Here is a 23709-nt window from a genome sequence, read left to right as displayed (position 1 = left end):
GCCCTAGAATAGGCCAGACCATCACGTAAGGGGGAGAATCTGGACCATCAAACTCATTTGGCATGACAGGGTAGATACCACTTGTCTTTTACCACCAGATCCCCAAGAAGGGGTGTGAGTATATGCGAGGAATGGTACAAGAGATTACCTTTAACATTATATTACTGCTATATTTTTGTGTGTTTTGGAGCATTTGTCTCTCTATTTATTGTTCTAATAAAATTGCTTGAAGCTTTGCCCTCAGTGTGAGTGTCATCTCTGTGCACTTCAGGGTTCCCAACCAGATACTGAACTTGATAACCTGAATTCTGTTGTGTCTGATTCAGGGACTAGACCTCATCAACCCCAGCTTTTTAAATTAGTATTAACTGGAAAATATTAATAGAATCAGTAACCACTTAAAGAATCAGGCAACACAACACAGTTTGGAAACCCCATTCTCTGAAAGCCAGCAATTACTTCAGGAATATTTTATGCCCCCCACTTTGGGTCAAACCATGTGACTGATTGCCTTAGAAACTTCCGCCACCACTTTACCCACAGTTGACTTTCCAACACCAAACTGGTTGGCAATGGACCTACAGCAGTGTGGGGTAGCCAGCTTCCAGACGGCTACAGCAACCTGCTTTTGGCCCAGGAAGGGTGGCCTCATGCATGTGTCTTTATGCTGGAGAGTTGGGGTTTAGCTGCTCATAAAGCTCAAGAAACATAGCTGTCTTTATGCGAAAGTTCTGACCCACAGCTGGTCATCCGAGGTCTGCATGACCATGTGATCCCACCAGTCTGTGCTTGTGGGCTCTGATCCAGAAGCACCTGTCGACATAGGGGGTATCAGCAGCTATACCAAGCGTTAATGAGCAGAATCGTACTGAAAGGAGAACTGTCAGGTTGGAGGGAGGTTACCAGTGGAGTTCCTCAAGGTTCGGTTTTGGGTCCGATTTTATTTAATCTATTTATTACTGACCTCGGGACCAAATGTAGGAGTGGGCTGATAAAGTTTGCGGATGACACAAAGTTGGGAGGTATTGCCAATTCGGAGAAGGATCGGGATATCCTGCAGGGAGACTTGGATGACCTTGTAAACTGGAGTAATAGTAATAGGATGAAATTTAATAGTGAGAAGTGTAAGGTGATGCATTTAGGGATGACTAACAAGAATTTTAGTTATAAGCTGGGGACGCATCGGTTGGAAGTAACGGAAGAGGAGAAGGACCTCGGAGTCCTGGTTGATCGCAGGATGACTATGAGTCGGCAATGTGACGTGGCCGTGAAAAAAGCTAATGCGGTCTTGGGATGCATTAGGCGAGGTATTTCTAGTAGGGATAAGGAGGTGCTGCTTCCGTTATACAAGGCACTGGTGAGACCTCATTTGGAGTACTGTGTGCAGTTCTGGTCTCCCATGTTTAAAAAGGATGAACTCAAACTGGAACGGGTACAGAGAAGGGCCACTAGGATGATCCGAGGAATGGAAAACCTGTTGTATGAAAGGAGACTCGAGGAGCTCGGTTTGTTTACCCTAACCAAAAGGAGGCTGAGGGGGGATATGATTGCTCTCTTTAAATATATCAGAGGGATAAATACCAGGGAGGGAGAGGAATTATTTCAGCTCAGTACTAATGTGGACACGAGAACAAATGGATATAAACTGGCCGTCGGGAAGTTTAGGCTTGAAATTAGACGACGGTTTCTAACCGTCAGAGGGGTGAAGTTCTGGAACAGCCTTCCGAGGGAAACTGTGGGGGCGAAAGACCTCTCTGGCTTTAAGATTAAGCTTGATAAGTTTATGGAGGGGATGGTTTGATGGGATAACGTGATTTTAGTCAATACGTCAATAACGTGCCATGGCTGGTAATTAGTATCAATGGTCAATGCGGGTCTGGCTGGAGAATCTTGCCCGCATGCTCGGGGTTCTGCTGATCGCCATATTTGGGGTCGGGAAGGAATTTTCCTCCAGGGTAGATTGGCAGAGGCCCTGGAGGTTTTTCGCCTTCCTCTGCAGCATGGGGCAGGGGTCGCTTGCTGGAGGATTCTCTGCGACTTGAAGTCTTTAAATCATGATTTGGGGACTTCAACAGCTGAGTCAAGGGAGAGAGTTATTCCAGGAGTGGGTGGGTCAGCTTTTGTGGCCTGCATCATGCGGGAGGTCAGACTAGATGATCATAATGGTCCCTTCTGACCTTAAAGTCTATGAGTCTATGAATCAGCCTATTCAAGTCTGCCATTCCTGGGTACTCCTCCACCTCCATCATAAACTGTGGCAGGTGCCTTTGGTGGGTCAGAAAATGCTGCCACAATGTCCACCTGTTTCTTACAGAAGGTCTGCCTATTTCCTGACACAGGAGTGAAAACGCAAGCAACCGAAGTTCTTCAGAAGGTGCCTCCTTCATGTTGCTGGCTCCAGTAGCTGGGAACGCACTAATCAAAATGACTGCTCAGCAGGCTGTGTTGGCAAGCTGTTCAAACTTCCTGTAATGTGCAGGATGGAGAGTCACATTTTCCTACAGTGCACCACAAAGGGCTAGAGGGTGGCCACATTTTGGTGGGGGCTAAGGAGTCTGGGATATGGTTGCTTTGACTAGGGTCTGTGTGCTGCAGTATGGATGCCAGAGCCCCAGGTTCAAGCCTAAGTTAGAAAATTCCTAATCTAGGGTTAACAATCAGTGTAGATGCTCAAGCCCTGTGTTCTCTAACCCAGGGGTAAGCTGACTTGAGTCCCACTAACCCTGGGCTTATATTACAGTGTAGAAGACATACCCACACAGGGCCAGGAGCAATCTGGGCCGATTGCCAAATATATCCTGATGCTGGAGTCTTCCTCTCCTTCGAGTGCATGAATTCAGGAGGGGAATATCTCAAGGTCTCAATACGGAGGTATATGAAGTTAGAAACTTTGAAAGGGGTGCATGAGGCGAGGCTGTCTTGGAACCTCCTCCCTTGGTCTCTCACATGAAAGCTCTGCCTTGTCCAATAAGCCAGAGCTCAATATCACCAACAGGAAGCACTGGTGACCCAAATGCCTAGAGCAGCATACACTTGGCAGAACCTAGGCTTCAGTGGTGATGTTGTCTCTATGTGAAGCAGCCTGCTGGGCTTGCCGAAGGCATGGGAAAAACTGAGTTTGTGCCAACTCAGGCAAGGCTAACACTAAGCCCTGGCACTTGATATTCTTGGCCAACTTGAGCTTCTGCTTCAAAGGTTTACCCACTCTGAAGCACTTCAAACAGTCCCTTTGTTGGATTTACATGAGTTTCCTTGGGGGTGGGGAGCCCTCGAGAGGTTGGAAGTGCCTCCCTCCTTTCTCAGGACCCAGGTTAACACCTGGAGGCATATCTGGCACCTCCTGTACAACATGGATGACTCTTGAGGCAGACAACGACAGAAATGAGAGTCTGTATTCCAGTGTTAAGCTGAGATCATAGCTCCCTCCAACAGAACTTCCCGAACCCAGAACTGCAGAGATGTGATTCTTATTCCCTCTGAGGGCATTACGTATTATGCTGCCTTTCTCCCACTTTCCCTAGCTATGTGAACTTGGGGAAATAAGAAATCCCAAGGGTTTGAGACATTCAAGCTGGCAGGAGCAGACACAAGCAGCAGCCTCAGCAGGAACTATTGGACACTCATGGTATCATTAGAGAGCTTTCCACAGTTTTTACTCTGTATATTCTCTCTTCTGTGCTGTTAGGCTGAAGTGAAGAGACTGATGCAGAGGGCAGAAGCTAACAGCCATTCTTCACCTCCCCTGCATCTCCTCTGTCCTCCTCTCCTGCCCTATCTTCCCAACTTCCCTCAAGTTTAAGGACCCTATCTTCCATTACTTTCTCAAATCTTCACTTAAGCAAAATTATTGACCTAGTGAACATTTTGCCCGAGTGCAGCAGGATAAAATCCTAAAAGAAGTGGAGTGAAGATACAAAGGTTTGAAAAGCAGCTGATTATGCAGTGAAGTTTCTCCCTCATATTTACATACACCTCTACCCCAATATAATGCGACCCGATATAACACGAATTCGGCTATAACGCGGTAAAGCAGCGCTCCAGGGAGGCGGGGCTGTGTGCTCCGGCGGATCAAAGCAAGTTCGATATAACGTGGTTTCACCTATAACATGGTAAGATTTTTTGGCTCCCAAGGACAGCGTTATATCAGGGTAGAGATGTATTATGGAAAATAAAGCTCATCTGTTATATTTATATATTAATAGGTAGCTTTTTAAAACACGAATTTCCCATCATATAACATGAGATGCTTATATATATAACAATGAGATGCTTTTATGTATTATACAATAGTCTGATTTTATATTATAATATATATATTATGTATACACACACCAAGCCTAATCATTTCTTCATCCTATCATCATTGATAAGTAGGAACGGCAGCAGAAAGCTTAAGGGAAGCTTCTTCTTCCATTCAGGAAGAAAAGTTAAAATTCTATGCATTTAAAAAAATATAAAACTAGTCTAACTCTACATCACAGTCAGTCACATTTTAAATAAGTGAGGATACTAAGAGCAAATTACAACTTAAACACTACACTGCTATTAGGAACCATTATGGTTATCATGAACTATTCAACTGAATTTTAAAAACCTATATTTCCTTAATATAACCACCACCTATGAGAGACAAACTGAGATTGCTCTAGTTCCTAAGGCAAAAGTGATGTGGACACAGTATCTTACCATCCAAAGTAGACTGCAGTGGTCCTATTCTTCCCATTCTTCTGACTCTCCAAACATGTCTGGCTGATGGCACATAAAGCTGTGTAACCTAATAAGTTAATAAACCTTGTAGTTAAGCATTTCCTATTAAAGATGTAACTAAATACATGCTTAAATAGTACGTTGATGAGTCCAAGCAGTTGTGTTTGAAAATCTAAATTGTTATTAAAATAATATTCAACTAAAACTAAAGTGAATGCAATGTTAAGATAGAGAAATCAAGAACTCAAAAATCAGGATGTGACAGGGTGAAAGGTAAGCCTTAACTCTGCCTCCTTGTGGTTATGATGTAAAATATGGTTGTAAAACACTGGTGAAATACAATATACAGTATAATTCACACTACCGATTACTGTATATTACATAAAGTAAGTTACAGTACTTAACACACATTCTTCAGATATAGTTTGGTTTTTTAAGTGTCAAATGAAAACTCATTCCTTTCAGCATTTCTGAGAGATATCCAGGCACAAGATCTTAACAAGCATGAAGAACTGGACAATTCCAGAAATTTAGATTATCTCAAACTTTGGGAAGTCTCAAGTGTGTAGATCACATAAAATAAACAGATTTTTTTTATTGTGCACGAGCAACACTACCAGCTGCTAAGAGCTATACAGTTAAAACTACTGGACCAGTTTACTTCAAAGTTGGCTTGTTTCTTAGATCCAAGCCTTCAACTGTTCCAGTTATGCTTGTGCAAATTTTCTCACAGGCATATTAGTATTCCATCTCTAACACACACACTTTTCAGAAACAACAGACATGATTTTGCTCAAACTTTAAAGGAAATAAAGTCTCTTTTTTTCCCCACACAACAAACAGTGAACCTGTGGAACTCCTTGCCAGAGGATGTTGTACAGAGCAACACTATAACAGGGTTCAAAAAAGAACAAGATAAGTTCATGGAGAATAGGTCCATCAATGGCTATTAGCCAGGATGGTCAGGGATGGTGTCCCTAGCCTCTGTTTACCAGAAGCTGGGAATGGGCAACAGGGGATGGATCACTTGATAATTGCCTGTTCTGTTCGTTCCCTCTGGGGCATGTGGCATTGTCCACTGTCGGAAGACAGGATACTGGGCTAAATGGACCTTTAGTCTGACCCAGTATGGCTGTTATGTTCTCTTCTAGGGTGAGATCAAGCATGAACATTTTTATTTCAAAAGCAAAGCTTGACTGCTTCCACTACAATTCAGAGAAATCCTCTTTCAATGAAGTAATACTTGCCATAATGTATATTCCTTATAGTGAGAAGAGGCTCACTATAACCCAAATTGTAATTTGCCCACTGTAATGTATCGAGACAATTTGGGACTTGCATTCTCCTTTCACTATAAATAGAACATCACTACATCCAGGATCACTGTAAGTAGGTTCCACTTTATAAATTAATAATATGACTACATGTAACATCTTCTGATTAGTTGCAAGACTAAATAGAGATGTTTCAGAGAACAGCAACATATGTCTAGATTTTAAACTAAGTTAATTCCTGTGCAATATCGATGCCACACTCCAAAAGTAATTCTCATACCTCACAGCAAATATCTGACTATGTATTAAAACATCATATAATTTAGTCTTGCACTAGCTGTTACTAGTGCACACACTGCAGGTCATTTCTTTTTCCCAGGAAAACCTGATTCCCTGTATTTGGGAGTTTAAATATATTTGATAAAATACAGACTAGATGGGGAAACTCAAGGTAAATATCTAAAATGTTGTGTGAAGAAACATTATTGTTACCTTATCTGCTTTAATGTTTTCTTGTTCTGACAGCCAGTGATTTGGTGGACAGAAATTTCTCCTTGTGTCTCTAGATTTCAACATTTTCACTAAATTAGTGATGACCTAGATGACAGAAACAGTTCCATTAAATATAAACTAGTTCACTAAATGAAGCCATGCAAAGGAAAGGCAATTCTTCAAAGCAAATTTCTAAAGAAATCATGTAATAGTGTGTCAGGTTAAGTTATTTTCCCCCTTAAATAACACTACATTATTCGCATTGCTAAATACTTTAGAAGACGGGATTAAGCAATTTAATTCTGGTGGTGATTTATGGCCAGATTTCGTTTACTGAAAAGTGCTTCCCCTTCTGCAGATCACAGGAGTATCTCTAATGTATAAAAAAGTTATATGCTAACTCAGGAAAGCTAAAAGTAATCACATCAGCACAAAATAATTTCCTTCTGTAAGATCATTTATTAAAAATAAGACCTAATTCTAAGTATTTATACTGTGCTTATCAAGGTACCTGAGCCTTGTGTAAGATTTTTAAACATTTTTATATTAAGCATATCATATCACCTCAGTCCCATATCCTAAGACTGAGTATACATCTCAGGCTGCCAGCTCCAATTTTAGATTAGAAAAAAAGTGTTTTTTTAAGAACATTCCCCACTTCTTCTTCTCTCCCCAGCACCAAACACATTTTTCACAGACACCAGATACTGACCTAATATAAAAAAATAAAATCAATTATATTTAGTCTTGAAATTGTATAACTCCAATCTTCTCACCAAAATATTATTTTATATATTCATACATATTTGACAAAAATTAAGCAAGAAAGCGGTAAGGCTATCAGATGGTCCAAGAGGATGAGAGTATAGGTAAACACAAAAATCTGACATTTTTATATATTTATATAACAAAAGGAGGAAGCTGGGGAAAACACTTATCCTGGGCACTAGGCACCTCTGACAATTAAAAAAAATACAAAGGACACATCAGCAGCCCCCCAAAACCAGAAAATAACCACTCAGAAATATCAAATCAAACAGTACCTTTACAATACCTTTTGCACCCACAAATATCACCCCTGATCACATCCCTCCTGCTCCCAAATCTAGGTACAAATATTTGAAATGACTTAGTAACCCTACCCAAATATATGTAATAAACAAATGGAAGGATGTATTATATTTTTACAGGAGAACTAGCCTAAAGCAAGTTACCAAAGCTACCACAAATAGGAATCCACTTTGCCACTTAAAATTATAGCACTTGAAAAACAAGTAGAAGAAATGCACAGACAGTGCTTTCAAGGTATTTCTTGCTTAAACACAGTCTTAATGGGCAGGTGTCAAAAGCAACAAAGAACTTAATGGACCTTCCAAAGAGATTTGTCTCTAGATACTAAACAAAGGACCTTTTAATATCCAGTTTGTAAAGGAAGGTCCCGCAGGTTGGAATAAGACTGAAAGAAAATGCTATTAGGAGAACTGTTTGATTACACAGGAATTCTTTAATCACCTTGCCTTTGTAAAATTCAATGCAGCCTAGATGAGTCATTAAAGTTTTGAGATTCCATTAGACGCCCCCCACCCCTCCAGTTACAAAATCTAGAAAAAAATCTTCCATGTGAAGTAAAAGGATGTGTTGTTAAAAAAATTAAATAGTTTAAAAGAAGACTGCATTAAATTAGCTGGGACTGGTGTTACCCCAACAAAATGTATTGGGTTCTTAAAAATGAAAAGCACAATAAACAAAAACGAGTCCTTTAAATTTGTTTATATTTTTAAAAAACTACATACAAATGGGAGTTTTCTTCTAATAATGTACCAGACGCAAGCATCAGTGTAAGTTAAGCTTCAGGAAACCTAGTTTTTGACTCTACTGTTTTAGAATGGTCAACTCAGAACTTAGTACAATATAATCAACTACTTAAGTGTTTGAAAAACTCCTGTTATTGATTCCACAGAAAGGCTGAGAATTCTAAATGCATCAAATCATATTTTGACAGATATTTCTATTTCAATATGCGTATCATAAGAAGAGAGGTATTCTACTGAAAGGAAAGAGGTCAGATGGTTCCATGTGTCAGATCGTGTCACTTCTCATGCCCCAGTTATGCTCATGCTTAACTTTACTGTGAGTAATCCCATTCATTTAAATTGAAACTACTCACATGCTTATCGTTAAGCACATCTGCATTTGCAGGATCAGGACTTAAGTGTATGTCAGTATTAAATATTGCATATATGTGCTTTCCATAAACATTAATGGAGGTGGAGCAGGGAATACATGCAAAACAAGTAAGAGAAATCCAGAGCATAGCTCATAGAGAAGACTATACCCTATTTTCTTAGCTATGTAGCTATGGCAATAGAAACCAGTAATCTGTTCCCATTTTTATAGAGTTCAGAAAAATGAAAGGAAAAGCAAAAATATTTTCTCAATAATCACAGAATCATAGAATTATAGGACTGGAAGGGACCTTGAGACGTCTTCTAGTCCAGTCCCCTCCACTGAAGGCGGAACTAAGTATTAGCTAGACCAGTGGCTCTCAACCTTTCCGGACTATGTACCCTTTCAGGGCTTCGATTTGTCTTGCGTACCCACAAGTTTCACCTTACTTAAAAACTATTTGCTTTATAAAATCAGACATAAAAACACAAAAGTATCACAACACATTACTGAAAAATTGCTTCCTTTCTCATTTTTGCCATATAATTATAAAATAAATCAATTGGAATATATATATATATATATAGTATATATATATACTATATATATACTATATATATATATAGTACTTTCATTTCAGTGTATAGTATATAGAGCAGTCATTGTAAGAAATTTTAGTTTGTTCTGACTTCGCTAGTGCTTTTTATGTAGCCTGTTGTAAAACTAGGCAAATATCTAGATGAGTTGATGTACCCCCTGGAAGATCTCTGGGATCTTCCTGGGATGCACGTATGCCTGGTTGAGAACACACTGATCTAGACCATCCCTGACAGGTGTTTGTCTAACCTGCTCTTAAAAATCTTCAATGATGGAGATTCCACAACCCCCCTAGGTAATTTATTCCAGGGCTTATCTACCCTGACAGTTAGCAAGTTTTCCTAATACTTAACCTAAATTGCCCTTGCTTGAAAACTTATGTCCCCCTCAGTCGTCTCTTCTCCAGACTAAACAAACCCAATTTTTTCTATCTTCCCTCACAGGTCAGGTTTTCTAGACCTTTAATCATCATCATTCCTCTCTGGACTCTCTCCAATTCATCCACAACTTTTCTGAAATTTGGTGCCCAGACTGGACACAATACTCCAGTTGAGGCCTAGGCAGCACAGAGTAAAGTGGAAGAATTATTTCTCATATGTTGTTTACAACACTCCTCCTAATACATCCCAGAATGATGTTTGCTTTTTGGCAACAGTGTTACACTGTTGACTCATATTTAGCTTGTGATCCACTATGACCCCCAGATCCCTTTCTGCAGTACTCCTTCCCACTCATTTCCCATTTATATGTGTGCAAATGATTGTTCCTTTTGCATTTGTCCTTATTGAATTTCATTCTATTTACTTGATCTGGACAAACTGGAGAAATGGTCTCATTTTGAATTTTTATCCTATTCTCCAAAGCACTTGCAGCCCCTCCCATTTTGGTATTATCCGCAAACTTTATTAGTGTACTCTGTGCCATTATCTAAATAATTGATGAAGATATTGAACAGAACTGGACCCAGAACTGATCCCCGAGGGACACCGCCCCCCCGATATGCCCTTCCAGCTTGACTGTGAACCACTGATGATTACTCTCTGGGAACAGTTTTCCAACCAGTTATGAACCCACAGGATAATAACTCCATCTAGGTTGTATTTCGTAGTTTTTTTATTAGAAGGTCCTGCAAAACAGTATCCAAAGCCTTACTAAAGTCAAGATACACCACATCTACCGCTTCCCCCCATCCACAAGGCTTGTTACCTTGTCAAAGAAAGCTATTAGGTTGGTTTGACAGAATTTATTCTTGACAAATCCATGCTGACTGTTACTTATCACCTTATCTTCTAGGTGTTTGCAAATTGATTGCTTAATTATTTGCTCCATTATCTTTCTGCGTACTGAAGTTAAGCTGAGTGGTCTAATTCCCAGGGTTGTCCTTATTCCCCTTTTTATGGATTGGTACTCTATTTGCCCTTTTCCAATGCTCTGGAATCTCTCCTGTCTTCCACTACTTGGCTCAGATATCTCCTCAGTCAGTTCCTGGAGTATTTTAAGATGTATTTACACTCATCTGGACTCGATGACCTCTCGAGGTCCCTTCCAGTCCTAGAATCTATGAATCTATGCAACAGTCTATTATTTGATAAGCTATTGCAATTTCTAACTTCAGCAAAGTATTTTATTTTTTTATTTTTTGAGAAACGTACTGCTCACTTTTCTTTACTGTAAATCAGTGCAAAGCAAGTGTCAAGTCTGGATGGTCTCCTTTGGAAAAGACCTAGTGCCTTACATTGAAATCTTGCCAAAACAAGGTGAATTTCAGCCTTGACTGTTTAATTTATTGATAAAATTTGTCATGTGTTTGAAAAGTAAACAAGTGCTGTTTTGTTATTAATCACATTTCTGATCAGAACTAGAGACTAAGATATCTTTAAGATTTACATTTATAATTGTATTAATAGACAAAACACAAACTACTGAGAATAGTATGGGTAAACTGAAAAGTAAATAAGTTCAGATAATTTTTCTGGAGTCTAGTAGCTGTCTAGAAAAGAGTAATTTTTTGTGTACTGTATACACAACTATCATCGTGTATCAGAAGACACGAATTCAATAGTTGCTTGAAAGAAAACAAAATGTTAAAACAATTTTATCATAACTGCAAGTGAAGGAGAATGATAAAATAGGATAAACTAAAAGGCACAAATAGAGGAAGACATGATATAAACCACATACATAAAACATGCTGTCATTTCCAGTAAAATAGAAATACTGGCGTCTCAATTTGTGACCTTTAAATTGAAAGTTTATTTGATAATTTAAAGACAAGTAATTAAATTAAATTGTGCAAACATATATTAGATCAATCTGCACAAATTATAAATTCAGAGATGCATTAGGACTGTATTCAATGCAATCAAAACATTATCAGTTACTCTCACTGCTACTAATGCTCATAATGCTCATGCTCATAAGTGAAATGTGTTGTAAAATCAGGCAGAATGGGCTGGATAGAGGCTATCATAGACTTGTAGAATGAATAAGCATTCCTTAATTAGCCCATCAGGTTAAGTGCAAGCATTAATGGGCCTTTCCTAAAGTCTAGCATGACATCTTTCTCCAAACATGGCCAAGAAGAAAGTTCCATTAGCAATATTAATACAAGCTTAGTTGATCATTTTCATTCAATTAACTTCTTTCAATTAAATAGATAGCTTGACAAAAGCAGTGATAAAAGACCTGAAGGGACAGCTGATGACTCGAACTGAACATTAGTGTGCGAGAGGTCACCAGTATTAAACGGACTGTAAATCTAGCATTCAATTTGGAAAATGCATTTCTTCTGCTCCCACTCCTTTAATGAGCAATTTTAGCTGACTAGATGTGTTTGCTGCAGAAATTTCATGGCAAGTCAAGTACTCTTCCCCCCCTCCCCCCCACCGCAACAGTTATATTCTTAGTTTTTTTCCTGCCAACATTCTCAGCTTTCCTTAATTCATATCTTCGGTTTCCCCGGGTAAAACTGGGTAGGAACGTATTGGTAGTTATTTAAGAATAACATACATTTAGGGTATGTCTATCGTGCAATAAAACACCTGCGGCACAGCCGCAGATGGCCCAGGTCTACTGACTTGGGCTTGTGGGAATTGGGGCTCTGCGGCTAAAAACTGTAGTGAAGACATTCAGGCTCAGGATGGAGCCTGGGCTCTGAGACCCTCCCCATCGGGAGGGTCCAATCCAAGTGTGAACACCTACATTGCGATTTTTAGCCGCGTAGCATGAGCCCCACAAACCCCAGTCAATTGACCTGGGCTCTGAGATTCAGTGCTATGGGTTTTTTATTGCAGTACAGACATACTCTAAGTCTACTTCATTGGACTGATTCACCACTGCATTACAGCAATTTTCCACCACTGGTCTCGATGCAGTTGTGAAATTGGTCTAACAGCAGTGAATATCAATCTCACGAGTCTGCAGGTCAGCAAGGCACTTACTCATAGAACTGGAAGGGATCTCGAGAGGTCTTCTAGTCCAGTCCCCTGAATTCATAGCTGGACTAATTATTATCTAGACCATTCCCTGACAGGTGTGTGTCTAACGTGCTCTTAAAAATCTCCAATGATGGAGATTCCATAACCTCCACAGGCAATTTATTCCAGTGCTCAACCACCCTGACAATCACAAAGTTTTTCCTACTGTCTAACCTAAACTGCCCTTGCTGCAATTTAAGACCATTGCTTCTTGTCCTATCCACAGTGGCTATGGAGAACAATTTTTCTCCCTCTTCCTTGTAACAACCTTTTATGTACTTGAAAATTGTTATGTCCCCTGTCAGCCTTCTCTTCTCCAGTCTAAACAAACCCAATTTTTTCTATCTTCCCTCATGCAGTCATTTCCCATTTTGTATGTGTGCAAATTCTAGCTGAAGCCTAATCAGCGCAGAGTAGAGCAGAAGAATTACTTCTTGTGTCTTGCTTACAACACTCCTGTTAATACATCCCAGAATGATGTGTGCTTTTTTGCAACGTTACATTGTTGACTTATATTTAGCTTATGATCCACTATGACCCCTAGATCCCTTTCCGCAGTACTCCTTCCTAGGCAGTCATTTCCCATTTTGTCTGTGTGCAAACTGAGGGTGGAGATAGATGGCAGGAGAGCAATCACTTGATCATTACCTGTTAGGTTCACTCCCTCTGGGGCACCTGGCATTGGCCACTATCGGTAGACAAGGTACTGGGCTGGATGGACCTTTGGTCTGACCCAGTATGGCCGTTCTTACGTTCTTATTGTTCCTTCCTAACTCTTAACATTAAGCATGTGAGCAGATCCACTGATGTTAATGGAACTTCTCACATGTTTAAAATTAGTCACATCTTGCTAAGGCCACATCTGGCCTCAATTAATACTCATTCTATACCAACTCCTGCATAAGTCAATTAAAATATGAAAAACTCAAGTTATCTAAAAAAAAAAAATCTACAATTATTTAATTTACCAAAATGACATTGTTATTCTGTATACTCTTAAATGCAGAATTCACATTAAAGCAAATGTTATTTCCAAATTCCACATTTCCTAAAGATAACCTCTGAGATAGAAGTATAATTGTGAAACAAACTGCAGCCAAATACTGTTATGGTAAATGTCAGTAGAAGAAGGTCTAAAGTCTTGTTTAATCTGTAACTGAAAAATGACATCCTGTACCTTAAACAGTTGAATCCATCGTTTTTGTTCTGTTTGTATACATTGCTGCATTTCTGTATTTGTTGTAACTCCAACACTTCTAAATGCTGCAATATATTCCTCACGAACTTCTGGCTTTGTTTCTGGGTAAGCCAACTTGATGATTCCTAAACATGCATCTCGAAGGCAGTGTGATAATATTACCAGCTCTTCTAGTGTAAAAGGCATCATTGATGATTGTCTTTGACCTACAATTACATAAACTACAAGGTTACATTTCTAAAATAACATTTCTAATCAATTTTTTCTATATTTATATAATTATTCTTTTACTCTGTTGTGCAAAAACAACAACAGTCACACAATAGAGAAAGGAGATGCACAAAGGAAACAAAAGCTACAAAACATAAGAAGTTGGCAAAAATTAATGAATCTATCAGTTATTTTATTATTACAATAGTACTGGCTTAAAATTACAATGAAATGGATATTAACATGCACACTTAATTTTTGTACTACATACTTAAATGTTCAGCTAACAGCCTGCAGACCCAATCTTCATGGTCCTTACTTTACTCCTGGAAGAATTCTGCACCAAAAAATTAAAAAAATTCTGCGCACAATATTTTTCAAATGCTGCAAAATTCTGCATATTTTATTTATCAAAATAACAATATAATCACACCAGTTTCAATGATTTTTGGTTATTTTATTTCAAAATAACTGTCAGCAGGTATGTCTGTAACAATACAGACAACAAAAAAGTTTCAGGAAATGTTTTTTGACAAATAGATTCCTTACTAGGAATCTGTACATATTAGTACAGAACTCTGAGTAATAATTCACTTAAACTATAAAACCATATTTCCCGCACCCCTCAAAAGCAGTGCAAAGGCTTGGGAGAGTCAGGGGTAACGGAGAAGCTAAGGGAGAGAGAAGTTGCCGGGAAGGAGCCTGGGTGTGAAGTTGGAGGGTTGCGGGTATGGGTGAGAAAAGTATGGAACAGGTTTTTTTCAGGGGTGGGGAGGGATTGTTAGGGAACTTCCCCCATGCAAATGCTGGCTGACCCCTAGCCTCTCCCATTCAGGTCAGGCACATTTGCCCGTCCCCGTGTGTTCCTGCACCCCCATGTGACCTTGAACCTCCCTGTCCACGTGTCCCTCCACCCCCCACTCAGACACCCACTCCCCCTATCCCAATGTGGCCCTGTACCCCCTGTGGATCTGTACCCTCTCCCCCCTCCCCATGTGTGTCTGTGCCCCCACCCAGCCACCCCCCGTCCTGTGTGTCTATACCCCCTCCCCCTGTGCCTTTGTGCCCCCACTCAGCCACCCTGTCGCTATATGTAGCTCTGCACCCCTCCCCCATCACCATGTGGCCCTGAACCTCCCTCCCCGCTGTGGCCCTGTGCCTGCACTCCCATTCAGCCCCTGCCCCAGTCTGTCCTCCCCCAGGAGCCCTTATGAGTCCCCGTCTGACACCCTCCCCCCCTAGCAGTCCCACGCTGTCTGTCTCCCCATAGCCCGTCACCTGACATGGCCTGACAGGCGCTGCGAAGAAGGCAGGCTTTTTCTCTTCCCTAGCTGGCTGGGAGCTGCTGCTGTGTTCTATCACCACAGAGCCCTCTGGTGGGAAAAAGGCATAACTGCAGGAGTTATTTTCTGATGGGAGCTGCTGCTGTTCTTGCACAACTGTGCCCTCTGGTGGGCAAAAGACGGAATTGCAGCAACATTTTAGCAGAAGCTTTTTTCTGCTCAAAAAATTAAAAATATGCACGTGTGTAGTAGCGCAGAATTCCCCCAGGAGTAACTCATGCAAAACTCCTACTGAAATCAACAGGAATTTCAAGAGAGTAAGGTCTGTCAGATTAGATCCTAGAGAATGCTTGAAGCTCTTACCTTCTATAGGGTCACCAAAGAATTCGTTATCATGTATAGAAATAAGTGAATGACTAAACAAAGAACTAAAAAGGTAGAAGAGTGGAATGATCCGACTGGAATCTTCTAAAGACATTGGCGATCCCCTTGATATTACTTGAAGCAGTGGGACCATAGACCTTAAAATATAAAAATCAAAATACAAAATCAATTAAATGTTTCCTTTTAAAAAATGCTTTAAGCTTCATCAACGTAGTCAAAGTATTATTGACTAGTACTATAAAGTTTGCAATGTTCTAGCCATGTTGGTCCCAGGATACTCAAAAGACAAGGATGGTGAAGTAATATCTTTTATTGGACCAACTTCTGTTGGTGACAAAGACAAGCTTTTGAGCTTACAGAGATCTCTTCTTCAGCTATGGGAAAGGTACTCAGTGTCACAGCTAAGGGCAGGTCTACACTTAAAATGTTGCAGCGTCACAGCCGTTGTAGCGCTTCAGTGAAGACACTACTACGCTGATGGGAGAGCTTCTCCTGTTGGCATCTTTAAATCCACCTCAGCAAGAGGCAATAGCTACATCAATGGGAGAAGTACTCCTGTCGACATAGTGCTGTCTACAGCAGGTATTAGGTTGGTCTAACTGCATCATTCAGGGGTGTGGATTTTTCACACCCTGAGAGACATAGTTATACCAATGTGAGTTTGTAGTGTAGACCTGGCCTCTATATACATGGTGGAAAAGATTGTTTAGCATAAGGAGTTAACATGTCAGGGACTATTCAAGGTGAAGTGGGCAGTTAACACCTCTGTAGTTCTAAAACAAAAGAGGGATAGTGGTTAACAGACTGTTGTAATGAGCCATAAATCCAGTGTCTTGATTGAGTCCATGATTTTTATTGTCTGACAAAGTTATGAATTTAAGATTCCAGGCTTACCTTTTGCAGGTGTTGTGAAGGCTTCTTTTGAGGACGAGGACTGAGAGGTCAGATATGGAATGATAATTTTGTGAAGAGTTTGTCCACGAGTAATATCGTGTTTTTGTTTTGTTTTTTAAATCATTTTGCTGAGAGTTCATTCGAGAGCATAGTGATTCACCCACAAAATTGGTACTGGGGCATTTAGTGCACTGGATGAGGTGCACAAGCTAATAAAGCATAGTCTTAGTTTAACATCTTATATGCCCTCTGTTGGGAACTATATCCTACTTAAGCAAGATGGAATGATTATTTATAGGTTGTCACTGTTTTGTATCTGAGTGCTTAACAAATACAATTACCACACCTCTGTGTTATCTCTATTTTAGAATCGTGTCTTATTTCTAGTTTAGAACTGGAGAACAGAGGCAAAAAGAGATTAAGTGACTTGCACGTTACCACACAAAAAGACTGTCAGAGCTGGGAACAGAACTCAGATCTTTTACACCCGTCTTGGGTCTTAGCCACAAGACCATCCTTCATCCATAAGATAAACCTGATAGCCTAAAAGGTCTTTTTCCACCTCTAACTACTATGACCCTATATGAAGAGTCCCCTTATGTTTTATGGTAATTAAATGCATTTTAAGAATAGGCATAGAAGATACATCAGCATGCAGGATGACACTGGAGAAAGGACTGGTAGCACAGAATAATGAAATATTTTGAATATAAGTACTACACTGCAATTGGAAACTGATACAAAATAAAGCAATTACATGCTTAGAAAATATATTTTCATATTTAATTTTTAAGCAAAAAGTTGTAACAAGGACTATAACTGTGTAATTATCAAATACACATGGATGCATATTGAGGTCTAAGAGAAAGTGCCATTTGGCATCTCTACATGTTATTTAAATAACTTGAGGGTGCTTCTTGCTTACAAAACAATCACTGCACCTTAGGCTGAAGAAACTCAGAGCCCAAAGACAAATGTGTTTCTAGCAAATAACCTCTGAGGTCAAAGGCCAAATTTTATTAGCCCAGAATATGATTATCACTTTACTTCTAAAACAGAAAGCAACTTAAATTTATCAAGAAGAAATGTAACTAGCTATTCAAATATTAAATTAAATGAAATAAAGAAACCAAGCAAGTCAAACTGCTGAAAGGCAAAAAAAAATTTTAAGTTTAACACGTCTGGTTCCTGCCTTTCACACTGTTTTCATTCTCCTTCTCTCTGTCATCATTTTCTTCTCCCTTCTGCCCTTCCATACTGACAGCTCCCCAAGGCTCTGGTCCCTAAAATAACTGCAATATATTTGATTTACATGTTGTTTCACAGATGAATTGAGATGCGGGACTAGAAACTCTCAATGTAGACACAAACATAAGACAGTTATTCTGGGAACAAAAGCCCAACTGATCTTTAAGGAATGATTTAGGGAGTGAGATAGAAGGATAGGAAGAACGGTATTTTTGGAGTGGGGGGGAAAGAGTAAAACACTCCCTCACAAATGTTTATAAGCCTTATTCTCTTTGCTTTCTTTAATTTCCTTTATGTGAAATTTAGGATTTTTTTCTGCTGTAGCTGGAGAGAGTGAGTAAAATCAGAGAATGAACATTTTAAAGCCAGTCTGAGTAGTAATTTTAATTTTTAAAAAATGGTTACTAACCTTTCATAATTGTTGTTCTTTGAGATGTGTTGCACATGTCTATTCCACTCTTGGTGTGTGTGCGCCCCACCCATAGTTACCAGAAATTTTCCCCTCAGCAGTACCCAATGGGGAGGATCAAACACCTTTTGCTGCTGCACGCTGCTGGCATCAGTATATAGGACCCAGATGACTCTGGGCTTGTCTACACTTACATTTTACAGCGCTCTAACTTGCTGGCTCGGGGATGTGAAAAATCACCCCCCTGAGCACAGCAAGTCTGAGCGCTTTAAAGCGCTAATGTAGACAGGCTCGTGGAGGTGGATTACCAGGAGTGCAGGGAGAGCTCTCTCCCAGCGCTCGACCACACTCACACTTCAAAGCGCTGCCACAGGAGCGTTCCCACGGCAGTGCTTTGAAGTTTCCAGTGTAGACATACCCTCTGAGTCCCCTCAATTCCTTCTTTCTGGAAACTATGATGCAGAGGGGCAGGAGGGCGGGTCATGGAATGGAATGTGCAACACATCTTGAAGAACAACAGTTATGAAAGGTTAGTCCATTTTTTTCTTCTTTGAGTTTTGCACATGTACATTCCACTCTTGGATCGGAGTTCATGTACACACACACACACTGCAGTACAGCTCGACCAAACTTGGCATCATCTCCTGAATACTGAGTGATGGCATAATAGGAGGAGAAAGTGTGCACTGTTGACTAGGCTGCTGTTTTGCAAATGTCCAGGATAGGGATCTGCCTTAGGAATGCCATTGAGGATGCTTGTGATCTTGTGGAGTAGGCAGTCAGCTTCTCTGGAGGTGAGTTGCCTGCCAGATCATAACACGCGTGGGATACAAGAAGTTATCCAAGATGAAATTCTCTTGGATAATAAATTGGAAAACCTTTAATTCTGTATGCTATGACCATGAACACTTAGGTGGACTGCTGAAATAGTTTGGTCCAGTCCATGTAGAATGCCACTGTTCATCTAACATCCAATGAGTGTAGCCATTGCTTGTCCCTATTTGTGTGTGGTTTGGGGTAAAATACAGGTAAGTAAACTGATTGACTGATATGAACATGTGAAATTACGTTAGAGAGAAACCTCAGATGAGGGCATAAGTACACCTTATCTTGAAAGAAGTCTGTGTATGATGGTTCGGATGTGAGGGCATGCAGTTTGGAGACCCTTTTAGCAGAGATGATAGCAATTAGGAAGACCTCCTTCCAAGAAAGGTGTAATAAGGAGAATGTTGTTAGAGGCTCAAATGGTGGTCCCATAAGTTTAAACAAAACTAAATTCAAGTCCCAAGGGGAAATGGGCTCCCTTAGTTGACGGTACAATCTTTTCAGACCTTCAAGGAATTTAATTGTCATTTATTAGAAAAAACAGGACAGTTATGCATGTGAGGGTGGAAAGCTAATATTGCTGCCAGGTGAACCATGACAGAGGAAATCACTTAAGCCTTGCTGTTTCAGGTGCAGCAAATAGTAGAGAATTTATTGGACGGATGAATGCATGGGTGAGACTCCAGTTTGACAAGTCCAGATAGAGAACTGCTTCCATTTTGACAGGTAAGTGGCCCTGGTGGACGCCTGTCTGCTACCTAGTAAGATCTGGTGAACTTGCTCCGAGCAAGCCTACCCTTTGGAATTTAACCATGGAACTTCCAGGCCATTAAATGAAGGGTTCACAGGTTCAGGTGGAGCAGCCCATCATGGTCCTGAAAGATCAAATCTAGGTGCAACAGAGTTGGAGTTGCCACTGAGAAGTCCAGTAGAGTAGAGAACCAGTGTTGGCATGTCATGCTGGGGATATTAATACAACGCAGGAGTGGTCCAGCTTGACCTTTATTAGCACTCTGTGTAGTGGTGAGATTGTGGGGAAAGCATAATAAAGCTTTCCTGTACAGGGTAGCAGGAAGACATCAGTGATAGAACCCAGACAGTGGCCTTGTACTGGTGACATTTTCTGTTGTACTTTTTTTTTTTGCAAATAAGTCTATTTGGGGAGTCCCCCACTGCTGAAAAATGCATCTGGCTATATCCAGGCAAAGAAACCACCCGGGGTGACTGGAGAAGGACCTGCTCAGGTGATTTGTTAGCTTGTTCTGCACCACTGGAAGGTAAGAGGCCTTGAGGTTGATTGAATGGGCTCTGCTAAATTCCCATAGGTGAACTGCTTCCTGACACCGGAGGAATGACCAAGCTCCTCCCAGCCTATAAAACATGTTGTCCATAAGGACAAACAGGTTATTCCCCAATATGAGGTAGGAAAAGCCTGACAGGCAAGACAAATCACCCTGAGCTCTCTGACACAGATATGAAGAGTGAGCTTCATCAAGGACCAAAGACCCTGAGTTCAGAGGGGCCTCAGGTGAGCTCCCCATCCTAGTGTCAACGTGTCTGAGACTAGAGTCAGCGACAGTTGAGGGCAGAGGAAGGGAATGCCTGCACAAACACAGAGGATTCAACCACCAATTCAGCAAAATTAGAACCTGCAAAGGTACCGTGAGTACAGCGTCTAGATGCATACGGCCTGGCAAGTACACTGAGGCCAGCCACATCTGAAGAAGGTCTGAGGTTCAGCCTTGCATGTTGTACTACATATGTGCACGAGGCCACCTGCCCTAGGAGTCTCATATAGTTTCAGGCTGTTGTGATTGGATGAATCTTGAGGTTCGTCACAAAAGATTGAATATAATGGAACCTTGACTCTGGGAGGAGCACTCCCAGAGTAGAGTCCAACACAGCCCCTATAAACTCTATCTTCTGCACTAAGCAAAGGATAGACTTGTGGTCACACATCTGCATATGTTCCTAAAATACCCAAGAGCTGCGGTTAGCTCATGTTCCTGTGGTTGTCTGGAGTATGGACAAACTACCACTTAAATACTCTACTGCCAGTTCCCCAAAACTTAGGGGTGACCATTTATCTGTGCCAAAGTTCACAGGCCTCAAGCCTTATGCTAACTGCTGAAGCAATGTCTTACAGGATACAGGCCTGTAGTTTCCTTGCATTAGTGCTGAATAAAATAAATGCTAAAGCTAGCTATAGGCTACATTTGGCTTTCGGGATTAGGAAATAATGGGAGTAGAAACCCTTCCCTCTTAAATTCTGCAGAACCTTTTCCCATCTGAAGAAGAGATTGAACCTCTTGGACTATAAGTTCTTTGTGAGAGGAGTTCCTGAAAAGGGACGAGAAGGGAGGGTGGAAAGGAGGGGTAGAAATAAATTGGAGGGTGTATCCCACTTCTACGGCACTCAACACCCAATGGTCTGTGGTGGTACAGGACCAAGTACTGAGGAAATGGGAAAGGCCGTTTGCAAACAAAGAAAAAATGGGGTCTAGCATCCTTGAGGGTCTCATCAAAATGCCTGCTTATAATGCACTAGATGTTTAGGTGGAGCAGGCACTGAAGCAGAGGTAGGAGGAGGTGGTAGTCTACAATTATAACCTCTACTCTTCCTTCTCTGCAGATCCTGTTGGACAGCTGAAGCAAAGTATGGAACGGGTTGCCAAGGCCCAAAGTGCTTCCTGGAAGGGGTTGAGGTGTACAACCCAAGGGACTTTAACGTCTCCCTCAAGTACTTTAACCTATGGAGCTTAGCGTCAGTCTGCCCTGAAAAGAGTGAGGATCCTTCAAAAGGTAGGTCCAACACAGTCCATTGGACCACCTGCGGGAGCCCAGAGAACTGCAACCAGGAGCTCCTACGCATGGCCACTGCAAAAACCATGGACCTGGCGGCCAAGTCAGCTGAATCCAGTTGCACTGAGGTCCTCGCCACCTATTTTCCCTCATCCACTAGTGAGAAGAACTCCTGCCTAGCCTCTTCTGGGAGCAGAATGTCTTTAAATTTCAGTATGGAGTCCCATACATTAAAGTCATATCTGCCCAAAAGTGCATGGCGGTATGCAATCTTGAGCTGCAACACTTCAGTAGAATGAACTTTCTTTCCAATCAGGTCTAACTATTTTCAGTCTTTTGATTTTGGGGTTGCACCCTGATTTCTCTGCCTTTCTCTCTCATTGGCAGCAGATATCACCAGGGACCCCAGGAGGGGATGCAAAGATAAAGAAACTCGTAACGCTGGGTGGGTATTGTGCTCGGCCGTCTTTCAAGTTGGGGGAAGAGATGCAGGTATCTGCCACAGTCCCTTAACTGGGTCCATAATGGTGACATTGAGAGGCAGGGCCACTCTGGAAGCACCTGCAATGGCTAAAATATCAACCAGGTTGTGAGAGAGTTCTTTTACTTCCTCCACCTGTATGCCCAGATTTAAGGCAACCCTATAACAATTTCTGGTGTGCCTTATAGTCATCTGGGGGAGGTGACATGCCCTCTCCCCCCCTTTCCCACCCTGAGATTGCCTCGTCAGGGGAGGAGGAAAAGGAGGCAAGTACTGGCTGCAGATGCTCTTCCTCCTTTTTTTGATCTGCAGGGTCCTGTTGAGCTGGCACTTGAAGTCTGGTCCCAGGCTCGGTACCAGAGTCAGGAACAGGTTATGCCTGGTGTGTAGGTGCCACATACCTTTCCGAGGTTACCAAATAGGAGTGCCTGGAATACGATCAGGAAACTGGGGAAAAGCCCCACAGATTCCAAAGAGGCCACTGGACAGGCTTGGGCCCCCAGAGACCTCCTGGCAAACCATTACACAGTACTCCTGTGACAGGATCCATTGGAAGGGTGGAAAGGTCTTAAGGAGGAGTTGCTTCGAGGATGGGAAATGTAGGACCCAACCTCCAATTCAGAAGATGCGTCTCCTTCCACTGACCATGGAGATACAGTTCCAGACGGTGTCAGTGACCTGTACCAAGTTGGAGAAGCCCACAAAAGAAGCACGCACTAGGGTTTCCCCTTGGATTGTACCAAAGCGCGCACTATCAGGAGTACATGAAGCTGGCACGGTACCCAGCATTGTAGCAAACCTGCCGGTTCTCCCTTGTCCACCAGCACCAGTAGCGTCATCTCTTGTACTGGCACCGATAGGGTCAGGAGGTCCCTGGCAGCAGCAAATGCCTGCGGCATGGTCACTACAGTTCAGTGCCACAGATGTAGCTCTGGCCTTGACAGAACATGCCTAGGCACCCTAGTAAACACTGCCATCTTTTGAGGAACCGAAGCAAATAAGTGCTTGGGCTTAGACCACACTCTACTCTTATCCCCATGCCTAGCAGACTTTGGTGCCAGGGATCTCCCCCTTTCAGCACTCTGCTTCTTATGCCTCCTCTTAGGTACTGGGGATGGTGAGCAGTGTTGGGACTCAGGTATGGTAGGAGGTGCACTCCTTACCAATGCCAAGGCACTTGGCACCAAGTCTGACCTACCTGGCTCAGAAGGAGGTCTCAAGGCCACCTCCCTGAGTCTAAACTTTACCCTGGCTTCACGATCT

The 23709-nt window shown here is 41.5% G+C and overlaps 1 protein-coding gene across 1 annotated transcript in view; it reads right to left on the bottom strand.

Annotated features, from left to right (window-relative positions):
• UBE3C (ubiquitin protein ligase E3C) overlaps positions 1 to 23709 on the bottom strand; it is a 201894-nt gene that overhangs the window by 109508 nt on the left and 68677 nt on the right. The window contains exons 12-15 of the mRNA XM_026652083.2: positions 15767 to 15924; positions 13890 to 14116; positions 6474 to 6578; positions 4687 to 4774 (exon numbers count right to left, since the gene is read on the bottom strand). Coding sequence (XP_026507868.1) covers positions 4687 to 4774; positions 6474 to 6578; positions 13890 to 14116; positions 15767 to 15924 — 578 coding nt within the window. The remainder of the gene's footprint in view (positions 1 to 4686; positions 4775 to 6473; positions 6579 to 13889; positions 14117 to 15766; positions 15925 to 23709) is intronic.

This window comes from Terrapene carolina, unplaced genomic scaffold (genome assembly GCF_002925995.2).
Source record: "Terrapene carolina triunguis isolate 2854851 unplaced genomic scaffold, T_m_triunguis-2.0 Scaffold111, whole genome shotgun sequence".
Lineage (NCBI taxonomy): Eukaryota > Metazoa > Chordata > Testudines > Emydidae > Terrapene > Terrapene triunguis.
Note: the sequence above shows the minus strand (reverse complement) of the source record. Positions and strands in the feature narration are given on the sequence as shown.